At 42.8% G+C, this 15,735-nt stretch overlaps 1 protein-coding gene across 2 annotated transcripts in view; it reads right to left on the reverse strand.

Moving 5' to 3' along the window:
- The window catches only part of stim2b (stromal interaction molecule 2b), a 133,669-nt gene that overhangs the window by 97,788 nt on the left and 20,146 nt on the right, over nt 1-15,735 (reverse strand). For both annotated transcript variants that reach the window (XM_078400383.1, XM_078400376.1), the window contains exon 3: nt 8,835-8,965. In XM_078400383.1, the coding sequence (XP_078256509.1) occupies nt 8,835-8,965 (131 nt within the window). The remainder of the gene's footprint in view (nt 1-8,834; nt 8,966-15,735) is intronic.

Raw genomic sequence — 15,735 nt, forward strand, 5'->3', positions numbered from 1 at the left:
TCATTTTTAAATAGGGAGTTTATTGCAGTACCTATAAATCTTGCAAAGGCCCAAAACACTACTGGATAGTGCAATGACCTCCATGGTGGTGTAGCGGTAGAGTTGAGCCTTACAGCGCTTAGAGCGCCAGAGACCCGGGTTCGATCCCGACTACGATTACTGTACAGATTTGTACGTTCTCCCTGTGACCTGTGTGGGTTTTTTCCGAGATCTTCGGTTTCCTCCCACACTCCAAAGACGTACAGGTTTGTAGGTTAATTGGCTTGGTATGAATGTAAATTGTCCCTAGTGTGTGCGTTGGATGGTGTTAGTGTGCGGGGATCGCTGTTCAGTGCGGACTCGGTGGGCCGAAGGGCCTGCTTCCACGCTGTATCTCTAAACTAAACTAAACAAACAGCCACAATGCACACAACACTCTCACAATGTTTTTTTAATATCACCCTTTAATGGAGCAATTGGTGAACTGACCTGGAACACCAAGAAACAGAGCCTGCAGCTAGAGCAAAGCAAACAGTGAAGCAAGCAACACTCCAACAGCCTCAGCAGCTGCAACATCGGAAGCTACATACCCATACCCACCCCCGATTTCAGAAACACTAGCAGCAGCAGGAGCTAGCGAGTAACATTACAAAGTTCACACTATTTGATGTGATCATCACAGAAGTGTGGCACGAAATGTTCATATATTCATAAGTCATAGGAGCAGAATTAGGCCGTTCACCCCAGAGCTTACTCTGCCATTTAATCATGGCTGATCTATCTTCCCTCTCAACCCAATTCTCCTGCCTTCTTCCCGTAAACTCTGACACCCGTACTAATCAAGAATCTGCCAATCGCCACATTAAAAATGCTCAATGACTTGGCCTCCACAGCAAAATGTAAACTTGATTAAGTAATTATAAAAATGACTCTGGTAAGTTTACCTCTCAACTTGCGCAGCTTTGGCCATTGTATTTTGCAATTATTAATGGGATGGTGGATGGAACAGAGCAGGGAATGATTGCAGTACATCTACTCTCTTGAGCCTGATAAGGGAATACTATAGAACTATTACAAATTATTCAGTCTTCTTCAAAATTCTGGCAAATTATTTGTTATTCTGCTCTTAATTTGTGAATGTGACCCCTTGCATTTCATTTTTACAAGACTTTTCTATCTTGTAAAAATCGACGTAGAAGTGGTCATGTTTACAATTTAAGAGCAGTAAAGATCAACAATGCAAAGTAGGAAATGCAGAAGGAATTTAATATACAAAAGTACTTAGCATATAAAACAAATTGATAAAATGGAAAAGCAATATATTTTGAGGAACTGGCATTCATCAATAAATGAGTGTTAGGTTAGAATATTATGGATCATGGACTGGGTGAAGCAAGTGAACTACCTGAAACGCTTGTATTCATTTTCCTCACTTCCGGTATTGAACAGAGGGTCTCACTACTAAACCATCCAATTCTCAAAGTTAAAAAAGTTTAAAAACATCAAGCTACTTCGCCCTAACCAATGAGAGGCAGATACATCAGCAGAAGCTTCAATGTTCCTCTCAACTGCCTTCACAGTTGACACTAATAGTAGTTGTCCATGCAATAAAGATAAGAAGAAGCAGAACTTGTTTGAACCAGTCTCCAAATACAATAGATAAAAATGGGGAGAATCATGGTTTTGGCTTCCTTATTTCATGTTTTAATCTTGTTCACTGCCAAGGTTTTTTTTAACTATTGGCCATGACCCGAGAATACCCAGGGGTGGCACTGTACAGGTTAATCATCTGCAACAATTGTTCCTGTGCCAAATCCGTACTTTACTGGAAGCAATGACCAATGAGACTTTATAGATTTTACTTTAGACTTTAGAGATACAAGGTGGAAACAGGCCCCTCGGCCCACCGAGTCCATGCCGACCAGCGATTACCCCGTGCAGCAGCACTATCCTACACACCAGGGGCAATTTTACAACTTACCAAAGCCAATTAACCTACAAATCTGTACATCTTTGGAGTGTGGGAGGAAACTAGAGCACCCGGAGAAAACCCATGCGGTCACAAGGAGAACATACAAAACCCATACAGACAGCACCCATAGTCAGGATCAAACCTGGGATGCTGATGCTGTAATGCAGCAATTATACCACTGTGCCGCCCCATATAGTATCAACCTTCCAAACTGTACACAAAATGCTGGAGTAACTCAGTGGGACAGTCAGCATCACTGGAGAGAAGGAATGAGTGACATTTCAGGTCGAGACCTTTCTTCAGACTGATGTCAGGGGAGTGGGTGGGCCAGAGATAGAATGTAGTTGGAGACAGTAAAGACTGGTGAGAGAACTGGGAAGGGGGAGGGGATGGTGAGAGAGGGAAAGCAAGGGCTATTTCAAGTTAGAGAAGTCAATGTTCATACTGCTGGGGTGTAAGCTACCCATGGGAAATATTAGGTGCTGTTCCTCCAATTTACGCTGGGCCTCACTCTGACAATGGTGGAGTGACCCGTTTCCTAAATAATGAGGAAACTATCCCCTCCAATTCTTCTTGGTCCTCTTCCACTGTACAACTGGGCAGCGCGGGGGAGGGAATGCCTGCCTTGTGCCTGTTTTTGGTGCTACGCAAAGTGGAATGAGCATAGATCACAACGATGATGCCACAGCTGCAGAAATGAAAGAACCGGAGGACTCAGAGCATAGTCTGTGAGGCTAGTGAATGTCAGCACTCATTGTTAATTGCTGCCGATAATTTACAGATTTGGCACATTGCAGCCGAACATTCAAGAAAGACAAATAGGGAAGCCAAAGATTCTGTACATTTCTTTCTATTGCAGCTCCAAACTGGCACGGCCAACAATTGCTGTACATTCCCCTCTCTATTGATGTCAGCATGGATGGGCAAATTAGACAAAGTTAGTTTTCCTCCAATTGACTGCACAGCACTATTTTGAAGGGGAGTAGAAGAACTCTCCCTTGTATTCTGGCCAAAATCTCTCTCTCTATTAGCAACATAAAAATATGTCTACTAGTTATCACGTTGCTGTCTGTTGGAGGTTGCTGTATCCAAATTAGCAGTTATACTTCTGATATTACAATATTCATTAATCAACAAGAAATGACTCATAGGTTGTAAAACACTGCTGTACAGCAGGAAACATGAAAGGAACTACATACAGTAAATGCAAGTCCTCTTAGAGGAGACTAGGGAGATGGAGGAACAAGTAACTGCAGATGCCAGAATCTTCAGCAAAACACAAAGTGCTGGAGTAACTCAGCGGATCAGGCAGCATCTCTGAAGGACATGGATATGAATCGTTTCAGGTCAAGGATCTGATTGGAATCGGTGGAGAAAAGCTGGAAAAGAGGTGGGGATGGGAAAAAACCCAGCAAGTGATGGTGGTTACAGGTGAGGGGTTTTGATTGGCCAATAGGTGGACAAAGGAGAGAGATGAGAGAACAGAGTATAGACGGAGAGGAGAGGAAAGGAAAGACGATGAGTGAAATGTGAAGTTAGAGGAATGGATATAGTTTAAAGGGGACCGGGGGCGATTCCTAGAGTGTGCATGGATGAGGGGAATTAGAGAGATAATCTGGTTTAATAACAGGAAAGAGAACAGGGCAGCATGGTGGCACAGTGGTAGACCTGCTGTCTCACAGCGTCAGAGACCCGGGTTCGATCCTGACTGCGTGGGTTTTCTCCGGGTGCTCCGGTTTCCTCCCACGTTCCAAAGACATGCAGGTTTGTTGGTTAATTGGCGTCTGTAAATTTAGTATGCAGGATGCAAAAGTGGGATAACATTGAACTAGCATACGGCATGGACTCAGTGGACCTAAAGGCCTATTTCAACGCTGAAGCTCTAATTTAAACTAAAGAAGCCAGCATGTGGCCAAGAAGGGGTTGATGGGGAAAAGGACAGATGGAAGAGGTCTAGGTCCAATCTGATCTCCTGGTGGCTGAGCACTTCAACTCCCCCTCCCATTCCCAGTCTAACCTTTCTGTCATGGGCCTCCTCCAGTGCCATAGTGAGTCCCACTGGAAATTAGAGGAACAGCACCTCATATTTCGCCTGGGCAGCTTGCAGCCCAGTGGTATGAACATTGACTTCTCCAACTTTAGATAGTTCCTCTGTCCCTCCCTTCCCCTCCCCCTTCCCAGATCTCCCTCTATCTTCCTGGCTCCACCTATATCCTTCCTTTGTCCCGCCCCCCTGACATCAGTCTGAAGAAGGGTCTCGACCCGAAACGAAGCCCATTCCTTCTCTCCTGAGATGCTGCCTGACCTGCTGAGTTACTCCAGCATTTTGTGAATAAATACCTTCGAAGAGGTCTAGGTGATCCCTTTAATCGATGCAGAGGATTAATTAGAAGCAGAGGGTCAAAGTGATTAGAGCGGCAGGAAGACCTGCACCAATTCCTAACGTTTTCTGTGTTCAGAGAAAACCAAGACTGTTACCAGACACACCCGTTGCAAGTGTTAGGATCTGTGATATAGATCCAATTACAAATAAAACATTATAGACTTACACTACATTTAATCAGACCATCAAACATGCAGCAGGAAAGACGCTGTTAATTTGTCATTTCCCTACAATGAATGCCTTGCATGCTCCGATCCAGGTTTTGGTTCAGAGCTATCATATTTAGCTGACTACCTTGACATTTACTTCATTACTTTTACAAATCAAACCTACATGTGTCTATGTCATCTCTATGGTAACTGAGTACTCGGTGTCCACAGCACACAACCAATGTGCACAGAGTCCACAAAATATCTTTAAATGGTGTTTACTGTTATTGAAACTGGCGTCACAGAACTTGAAGTGTTTAAGCCCCATGTAATTACGATGTCTCCCATTAAATTTAAGCAGCAGCGCACATCATATTAAAATCCAGAAAAGTTATTCAGCAGTACCCCTCCTAAATTAAAAACTTTATTACAGGAAGTCCTGTTGATGTTCAAGGTTAAGATTTTTTTTAAATACCTGAAATTTTTTAATATTGTGAAGAAAATGAGACCAAATCGAAGCCAAGTGTTTTAAGTTACAGGTCTTTGCCAGAACCCATTAATCAACCCAAGTGCCAGTGAGACCACATTCATCAACTTATTTAACAGTTGATATTAAAATTACATTCTGAAAAGTCATCCTGTCATTACTGATTAAAAGTTACAACATGGAAACGGGCCCTTCGACCCATCGAGTCCATGCTGACTATTGATCGCCTATTCACACAAATTTTGTATTATCCTACTTGCTCATCCACTCCCTACACACCGAGGGCAAGTTAAAGAGGCCAATAACATACAAATCCTGCACGTCTTTGGAATGTGGGAAGAAACTGGAGCACTTGGAGGAAACCCACACGGTCACAGGCAGAACGTGCAAACTCCACACAGACAGCACCAGATGTCAGAATTAAACGCAGGTCTCTGGTGGTGTGATGCAGCAGGTCTATCAGCTGCACCACTCTTATACTTAACAATTCCCAGAAAGACAAGCAAATATCACCAAGGGTGGTGGGTTTATGGAAGGAACTGCCAGCAGAGGAGGTATTTACTGGAGGAGGCAGGTACTCTAACAACATTCAAAAGACATTTGGCAGATACATGGACAGGAAAGGTTTAGAGGGATAGGAGCCAAACACGGGCAGGTGGGACTAGCGCAGATGGGTCATCTTGGTCGGCATGGGTACGTAGGCCGAAGGGCCTGTTTCTGTGCTGTAGGACTCTAAGGGAGGTAAAGGTCATTGAAAGTCAAGTGTTACTTCATATAGTCTCCTGACTAGAAGCAATAGGACATTGCCATAAATACATATAATCTGGCACCACAGCAAGTTACAGTTTAGCAGTCGATCCAAAGAATCATTCTGCTTTGGATCTACAGCTATGCAAGATCTAGGTATTATATTAGGTTTTGGACAGAAATGCCAGAGGGGATTTGAAATAATGACAATTGATCATTCTCTGTGTTTCTCTTAGCTACCAACCATACTTCACAGAAAAAGTGGAACTGAAAACTCGAAAAGCACCAGGGATTTCTGGATTTTTGATCTGGACTAATGGTAATTTCAGTACAGCCTGGAGTTGGTTGGCTGACCCAGTTCGGCCAATGAAGTTCACAGTGAGATCCAAGGAAAGAGTGAAGGGTTCAAAGACCCTACAGGAATGCTCCCATGTTTCGTCTCATCGGGCTAGACCAGAATTGTAATCTGCTGTCATCCCCTCCACGATTAAAACGCCTACAAAATACTCTTTCATTCTTATTTGGATATCAGATATCAGCAGACAATGTTAGATTTAAATCTAAGCAATTCTTCAGAAGAGGAAATAGATTACAGCAAATGAAATGAAAATTAAAACCGTCAAGGCTTTGTGTTTAGTCTTGTTTTCTTGCAGTATTTCACTTCTACAGCACTTCCTCTAACAAATCAACTGACTGAAATTATACAACAAAAATGTGGGCATAATTACAGTTATGGATGATGTATTGAGGTAACTTATGCATCATATGGAAAAGGCCACAAATATTAGATGTGTCACTGGCATGGAATGACAGTCTCGCCTGCACATTTCTTTACCAATTTTGGTGATTGATCAAAGGCAGTGCACCTAAAGCCAAATGAGCTTACAAGCCTTGCTCACCCCAGTCTCCTTCTGACCTTGTGGAGCATTATTACAATGTTCTGATCTTCCTACATTTTGGGTTCAATTTCGATTTCCAGTCATTGAGCAATCAATAAACTCCATGTTCTTAAGTGACCTGCTTTATCAGAACTTGACCTGTTCCAACAAAACTACTTCCAAATTCTGGCTCCACATTTTTGGAAATGGGTCAGCTTTGCAAGAATTTCACAAGAACAGACGTTGAATTGATAAGTTTCGTTTAATTTAATTTAGTTTAGTGACACAGCATGGAAACAGGCCCTTCGGCCCACCGAGTCTGTATCGACCAGCGATCCACGCACATTAACACTATCCTACACACGAGGGACAATTTACACTTATACCAAGCCAATTAACCTGCAAACCTAGACGTCTTTGGAGTGTGGGTGGAAACCGAAGATCTTGGAGAAAAGCCACGCGGTCAAACTCTGTACAGACAGCACCCATAGTCAGGATCGAACCCAGGTCACCCCGCTGCAAGCGTTGTAAGGCAACAACTCTACTCCTGCGCCACCGTGCTGCTCTTAGCATGAACGCAGTCCCCCACGACCACAAATTTTGCAGTCGAGTTTCCCGCATTTGGGGACATGTCAGGCGTCAGCATACCCACAGTGCAATGGGAGAGCCTCATCCAGGGAGATCGGCCCCCGTTGCCAGGTAACTATAGATGGATGCAAATATGCCATACATAGCGGAGAATACAAATCTCAACATCTAAGAAAATAATAAACTTAGGAAAAATATTCTTTAAGCTAAAAGTTTTGTTTAGTTTAGTTTAGAGATACACCAGGCCCTTTAGCCTACTGAGTCAATGCCAACATCAATCACACTAGTTCTATGTCATCTCACTTTAGCATCTACTCCCTACACATGAGGGGCAATGTTGCAGAGACCAATTAACCTATCAGCCCCCTATCAGCCCGCACATATTTGGGATGGGGGAGGAAAGCAGAGCAACCAGAAGAAAACCATGCAGTCACAAGGAGAATGTTCAAACTCTAGAGACAGCACCCAAGGCCAGAATCGAACCAGGTTTCTAGTGCTGTGATGCAGCCGTTCTAAGACCTGTGCCACTGTGATACCACTAAAGTGTTTTCTTGAGTCAGATCATGCACAAAAAACTAACGGTGGCACCAGAAAAAATTGCCAAAAAAAAGGATGCAATAGTGGGCTATTCAATAAGATTCCACCCAGAGGCGATTTTCCACATAATTATTCCAATCCTTTAATATCCAAAAATCAATCTAAAAATGCCTTGGATATAATCTGCACTTTCTTCTTGGGAGGAGAATTCAAATGATTCACTATCCTTCTGGGCGAAAAGCTTTCTTTTCATCTTCACCTTCAGTGGCCAAGACTGGTTTTGAGAATACGATCCCTTGTTCTGAACAACCGAGAGTTGAATCATCACCTACCTGCACAACCCGGTTAAGCTGCTTAAGAATGTTGTATGCGACAAAGAGATTGCTTTACATTCTTCTGAACTCCATCGAGCACAAACCCAGTTTGTTTAATCTTTCCCCAAAGGATAAAACTTTCATGCCCGGAACAAATTTAGTTCATTTTCACTGCATTTTCTTTATGGAAAGTAGATCCTTTCTGAAAATGTCAATCTCATACATATATACTCAATATGTATGTATAAGAATGATTCCAAAACAACATGGTTCACGAAAAATGGAGCCAAAGCACTTCCCATTGACATGGTTTATTCTGCAGTACTTCTTGGTCTCTGACTAATAAATGTCAAAACAGAAATAGGTAATTGCAGGCATAACAACAAAACCAAATACAATTCTGTCTTTCCTGAGTATCAATGCATGGATTCAAAGGGCAGGGAGCAACAGTAGGACATTTTCATTAATTTTCCCCTCTCTTGCCCCACAATTACCAAAAATAATTTTCAGGTTAACCAAGTTTCTGACTGAGGATAGGACCACCGATTTCTGTTGTGTTTGACTTAGCTCTAGGCATTTGTAATCATTCACAAGGTCCCTCAACATTTCCTTAAGCCAAAGGATCTTCAAGTTATCCAAAGGTATAGACTACAAAATAGTATATTTAATTGTTTAACACCCTGTTAATTTTATCTCTATTTACATCACAAACACAAATCACAAATGGGGTATGAAGTGTACATTGCAAAAGCACAGAATTTATTACTTTAAGCTGGTCTTTGTTAAAAAAGTTGTCTTACCTCGTGACTCTCCTCGACATCAACATCGCCATCAGCATCGTCATCCATTTGTTTGTGTATCATTCGAATCGCCTCGAGGGAGTGCTGATCACCTTCATTCAGGCACGCTGGGCTGAAGGTCATGCAGTTATCTTTAAGTAAAGGGTAAGAGATCAGACTATGATCTTGAAATGATGGACAGGGGCTGTGGTTTTTTTCTCCCATATAGCAGGCGACTGTCATGTTAAGGGAGGGGTTGTTGCATTCCCTGAATGCGGGGCGTGTTGTGATTCCCCATATTGTGAAGCCACGTCAAGAGACACCAATTGGAAAAAGTTACATTTCATGTTTATTCTTCCCCCCCCCCCCCACATAAATTGTATTGGAAGGAATTGTATTCGCATATTTTTGAGCAATGATTTATTGATTCTGTTAAGGGCAAGTTTCCATAACCCAAATAGCCGTAACAGATTTTCCATTCCACTCTAAGTGAGAATTCAACAGAAAATGTAGATTTTAAGTGGAGCAAATTAGAAAGCATAGACCAAGATCTTGCAAATGTAATTAATTTCTCATTTTAAGACAGCTCTTTTATTAGCAAAATTTTTAGTCCAAATTTATCATGAAATCTGTCATTGTAAACACTTCACACAAGAGTATTTCTGGAATAGAATGACGTTCCGGAGTAGAATATATTCACGAGCCCCCACAGCCCTCGGTGACCCTGTGATCTCAGTCACCGAGGCCCACATCAGAAGATCCTATTTGAGGGTGAACGCCCGGAAGCGGCTGGTCCTGATAGTGTGCCAGGCTGGCCATGTTCTCAAAAGCTGCATAGACCAACTGACTGGAGCTTTCACTGTCATTCTCACTCTATCACGGTAGCGCAGCGTTAGAGTTGCTGCTTTACAGCGAATGCAGCGCCGGAGACTCAGGTTCGATCCTGACTACGGGTGCTGCACTGTAAGGAGTTTGTACGTTCTCCCCGTGACCTGCGTGGGTTTTCTCCGAGATCTTCGGTTTCCTCCCACACTCCAAAGACGTACAGGTATGTAGGTTAATTGGCTGGGTAAATGTAAAAATTGTCCCTAGTTGGTGTAGGATAGTGTTAATGTACGGGGATCGCTGGGCGGCACGGACTTGGAGGGCCGAAAAAGGCCTGTTTCCGGCTGTATATATATGATATGATCCATCCAAGGTCCCAACCTGCTTTAAAAAGACATCCATAATCCCAAGAAGAGCAAGATGGCATGCATCAACGATTACCAACCGGTGGCACACACGCCCATTAGGTTGAAGTGCTTCAAGAGGTCGGTAACAAAGTAAATCAACTCTTATAACGACCTGGAGCCAGTTCAATCTTCATACCGCAGCAACAAATCGACAGTGGATGCAGTCTCATTTGCTGTCCTTTCTGCACTGGACAACAGTATCAGGTTAGGCAGGCTGTTGTTCATCGACTACAGATCAACAGTTCAACACCATCATCCCTTCCAAACTCATCCTTAACTCAGGTAACCAGGTCACTGCTCCTCCCTGTGACCTCCCTCACCAGTACGGATTGGCAACACATCGCCCTCACTGTCCCTCAGCACAGGTTGCCTTGGGGCCACATAATCAGGCCACAGCTCTACTCTCTCGATGCCCATGTGAACCATACATTGGAAATTCAATGGCTAACCACAAGCCCCACAATGTCTACAATTGTTCTTTCTATTCCTTTGTTCGTTCCATCATTCCCTCGATGAACTCAAAGCATCAAAGTGTTCACCTCAGCTGCACAGTCGCAACACAATCCTATTGCTTGTTCCTACCCCCTCCCCCCCCCAATCACTGAACTTACTCTCTCCAAACGACCATACTCTCCGCCCCAACCCAATCATTAGTCCAACCTTGGTCACCCACACCAATGCAAGGTAAATGGGTAGAGGGCTGAATTTAGTGATATACTGCTTGGGCTTTAATTTAAGCACCATGATTGAGATGCTTGGAGAGAGGAAGATAGTTCTAAGCCACTGGAAGATATTAATTGCCCAAAGTGCTGGAGTAACTCAGCAGGTTAGGCAGCATCTCTGGAGAATACAAAATGCTGAGTTACTCCGGCATTTTGTGAATCTTGTTGTTAACCAGCATCTGCAGTTTCTTGTGTCCACGCCTTGGTTAGGTGGGCAGAAAACTGGCAATTGAAATTAAGCATGGAGATCTGTGGGGAGAAATACTTGAGTAGTCATACTTGAACTTGAATACTTGAACACTTGGGGAGTTCAAACAAGGCAAGGAATACACGATTAGTGGCAGAGCAAGAAACGTGGAGAAAGAAAAGGAACTTCAAGTGCATATCCTCAGGAACTTGAATATAGGGTGACAGGTAGATAAACTGGTTAAAAACACATTGAGGATATTGCCTTTTGTCAGTCAATGCAGGGTGATCATGCTAAAACTATAGTGTAGGAAAATAACTGCAGATGCTGGTACAAATCGAAGGTATTTATTCACAAAATGCTGGAGTAACTCAGCAGGTCAGGCAGCATCTCAGGGGAGAAGGAATGGGTGACGTTTCAGGTCGAGACCCTTCTTCAGACTGATCTATCATGCTAGAACTATATATAAGTTATGCCACATCTAGAACACTGCATATATTTCTGATCACCACACCACAGGAAGGATGTGGTAACACAAGAGAACATACTCTCGGGTAGAATGTTCTCAGGGCTGAATACCAATTTGGCTTGTTTTACCATTTCGGACTGTAGGAAATAGGGAAGAATTTTAACTGCATGTAAAACTCTGAAAACAATAAGGTGAATGATCTCTCGAAGGGTGGTAACCTATAAAGGAGGCAAACTAAGAGCGAAGAAATGGTAATAACCTAAATCAACTGCATTTGTGGGTGATATGGAAACAACAGTCTCCTTTTGAGGCATGAATTTCATGATTCCATTCCCTTTGCATACAGTTAATTAAGTCCTTACCATGCATTGCATTCTATGGCTAATATCCCGAGGAACAATTAAAACATTGTTCATGAGATTTCAAATCCTTTTTTTAATCCTAATTCATATTGTGCAATGTTTTTTATTGAGCAATATAAAATAACAGCAAATATGGTGCTCACAAGGTTTCAATGATTAGTAAAGAGGACAGGACCTTATTCAAATGATCAAACATTTCATTCAACAATTACGAGTGTAGATGAGAAAACCATTCACGAGGACTTTGCCAAGCAGTTTGAAATGGTGTCGGTCAGACATGGCCACCAAACCAACTGAGTCAATTACGTTCTGAACCTCAGTCCACAAAATATAAACTTCCTTCAACACTCCCCTTCCCTTTATTTGGGAACAATCCTAGTGCATCACTTATTCTATTACTTCACCTTGGTGCAAGTAATGAAGGAGATACAATTATTCAAATACATATCTCAGTACTCCGCTATTAAAGTTTCTTCCTACCACTGTTGTAAGGTCATAAGTGATAGGAGCAGAATTAAGCCATTTGGCCCATCAAGTCTACCCCGACATTCAATCATGGCTAATCAATCTCTCCCTCCTAACCACATTCTCCTGCCTTCTCCCCATAACCCCTGACATTGTTGTGCAATTTATAACAACATAATTAGATTAACAGTTTGTAGCTTACATTCGGAATTAGATATTTAGCAAATATCAAATAACTAGAGTTGTTATTGTTGGTCACTTTTTGTTTCCCGCTTTTTGCCCACTTTTTCGTGTTGCAAAGTGAATCTCCCTCTAGTTGCCACAACTTTTCAGCAGAGCAGCGCCGAGTTCATTCTGCTCTCTCTCTCCCTCCCTCCTACCTACCTGGTGCATGGTTGCAATTGTGATAATGCCTACCCATTTATAGATGAGGATAAACAAGAAATGAAATTTCATAGAAACAAAGAAAATAGGTGCAGGAGTAGGCCATTCAGCCCTTCGAGCCAGCACCACCATTCAATATGATCATGGCTGATCATCCAAAATCAGTGCCCTGTTCAGGCTTTTCCCACATATCCCTTGATTCCCTTAGCCCTAAGAGCTAAATCTAACTCTCTCTTGAAAACATCCAGTGAATTGGCCTCCACTGCCTTCCGTGGCAGAGAATTCCACAGATTCACAACTCTCTGGGTGAAAATGTTTTTCCTCATATCAGTCCTAAATGGCCTACCCCTTATTCTTAAATTTGGTTCTGGACTCCCTCAACATCAGGAACATTTTTCCTGCATCTACCCTGTCCATTCCTCTAATAATTTTATATATGTTTCTATAAGATCCCCTCTCATCCTTCTAAATTCCAGCAAATACAAGCCCAGTCATCCCATTCTTTCATCATATGTCTGTCCCGCCATCCCGGGAATTAACCTGCTGAACCTACACTACACTCCCTCAATAGCAATAATGGCCTTCCTTAAATTAGGCGACCAAAATTGCACACAATACTCCAGGTACGGTACCAGGGCCCTGTACAACTACAGTAGGACCTCCTTGCTCCTAAACTCAAATCCTCTCGCAAGATAGGCCAACGTTGGCTTTCTTAACTGCCTGCCATACCTGCATGCTTACTTTCAGTGACTGATGTATAAGCACACCCAGGTCTCGTTGCACCTCCCCTTCTAACCTGACACCATTCAGATAATAATCTGCCTTCCTGGACCCGTTAATTCCTACTCTTTGCTTCCTGTCTGCCCACCAGTTCTCTATCCATGTCAATACCCTAACACCATGTGCTCTACTTTTGCACACTAATCTCTTGTGTGGGACCTTGTCAAAGGCTTTTTGAAAGTCCAAATACACCACATACATTGGCTCTCCCTTATCCATTCTACCTGTTAAATCCTCAAAAAATTCCAAAAGATTAGTCAAGCATGATTTCCCCTTCATAAATCCATGCTGACATTGACCGATCCAGTCACTGCTTTGCAAATGCGCTGCTATAACATCTTTAATAATCGACTCCAGCATCTTCCCCACTACTAATGTAAGGCTAACTGGTCTCTAATTCCCCATTTTCTCCCTCCTTCCTTTCTTAAAAAGTGGAGTTACATTGGCTACCCTCCTGTCCACAGGAACTGATCCAGAGTCGAGAGAACATTGGAAAATGATCACCAATGCATCCACGATTTCTAGGGGCACCTCCTCGAGTACTCTGGGATGCAGACCATCAGGCCCTGGGGATTTATCTGCCTTCAGTCCCAACAGTTTCCCTAACACCATTTTCTGACTAATGTGGATTCTCTTCAGTTCCTCCCTCCCACTAGATCCTCGGTCCCCTAGTATTTCCACGAGATTGGTACTGTCCTCACTAAGGAAGACACAAGCAAATTTCACAACAGGAATTATGATTGTAATGAAAATTAATTACCCAAAGTTCTATTTTTTTTTAACTTAAGGTTTTTCTCAAAAATTCCCTTTCAGTACTGGGGAGTGTAACAAACCAAGTTCATGAGTTGCAGGAGCACAATTAGGGCATTTGGCCCATCAAGCCCATCGTGGCTGATCTATCTTTCCCTCTCAACCCTATTCTCTTGCCTTCTCCCATGAACCATAATCCAATTCATGAGTAATCTTGGCACGTAACCCCCCCCCCAGACTTTCACCGTCCTCCATAATGGGGACCTGAGTAAAATATAAATCAGATTTATAAGACAGATTTATACTGAAACAGGTTTATCCATCCTAAATATATTCCGCGTTTTATCTATGTAATCTTGCATTTCAAAGGGGACCAGGGGTCACTGTTTAAAATAAAAGAACTGAGTGTTTAAGTTACAGCTGAAGTAATAATTTTTCTCTCTCACAGTCATGAATATTTGGAATTGTTTTCATCAGAGCAGTCATTGAAAAATGCACAGCGGAGATAAATGGATTCTTGATAAACAAGAGGGTGAAAGTTTTCCACAACTAAACGGGAATTCAGAGCTGAGGTTATAACCAGATCAGCCATGACAAAAAAAGTTCAAGAAGCTGAGTGTATTACTCCCTCACACAAGTCCTATTTTTATATGTTGATCCTCCTGAGTATCGTTGCTTCGACCAATGTTGAAGTAAATTGGTCTGTGGTGACCTGGGCCTCAAAGTGCAGTAAGCTCTCAAAGGTATAGACAGGGCACTTACACAGCAGGCATCCAATTTTACCAAAACCTTCCAATTCACAGCCACCCAGAGGACTTTGGAATAGAGAGCATCCAGCCCAGCTGTCTGATTATTTCCAGGGTGCTTTGCAACCATCCAAAACAATATGACCTGAAAAATTGCTGTCACATGACTGAAACGTTGGAATGTGTTGAAAATCAGCATAACCAGCAGCACAGTAATTTTGTGCATGTTTCTGCTGCTCTTTCTCAGCATGATTTTCATTCTTCCTCTCTCCCCCCCCCAGTTAAACTTCCTAATAATGACATCGGCAGCAACGCAAAATGTTCCAAATTTGTCTACAGTTGGATTTTCAACCTCACCGAGGTTGAAAACAAGAATCCTATTTATTTCCAAAACAACCTCACCCCCCATCAACTCCACATTAGAAAGAACCAACATCTAAATTGTATTCTTTATTCTAATAGAAACCCAAGGCATCATCTCATATGTCCCGAAACTGCTTTGCCACAGTGGTCGAGGTCCCAGTCGCTCTTAGCTTGCTAACCACTGCGTCATACCAAGCTGCTGCTACTAATCTCAGGATCTCACTGAAGCTCACTGCTGCTTTAGGGAGATCACCTAGCTCCACACAGGGTGAGAAAATTACTTTTTTGTCGTCCAGCCAAAGGAGCAGCCCAAGCAAGCAGACATTTTGCACAATGGCACACTTCCCCAATATGCCTATTGCACCGTGATGGAGACCTCCCGGCATCCTCCTGCCAACAGCCCCTGGCTGTGGACCTGAAAGATCTCCATGTCCCTTTGCTGGATGCTTTAGCCACTGGGTG

This window comes from Rhinoraja longicauda, chromosome 1 (genome assembly GCF_053455715.1).
Source record: "Rhinoraja longicauda isolate Sanriku21f chromosome 1, sRhiLon1.1, whole genome shotgun sequence".
NCBI lineage: Eukaryota > Metazoa > Chordata > Chondrichthyes > Rajiformes > Arhynchobatidae > Rhinoraja > Rhinoraja longicauda.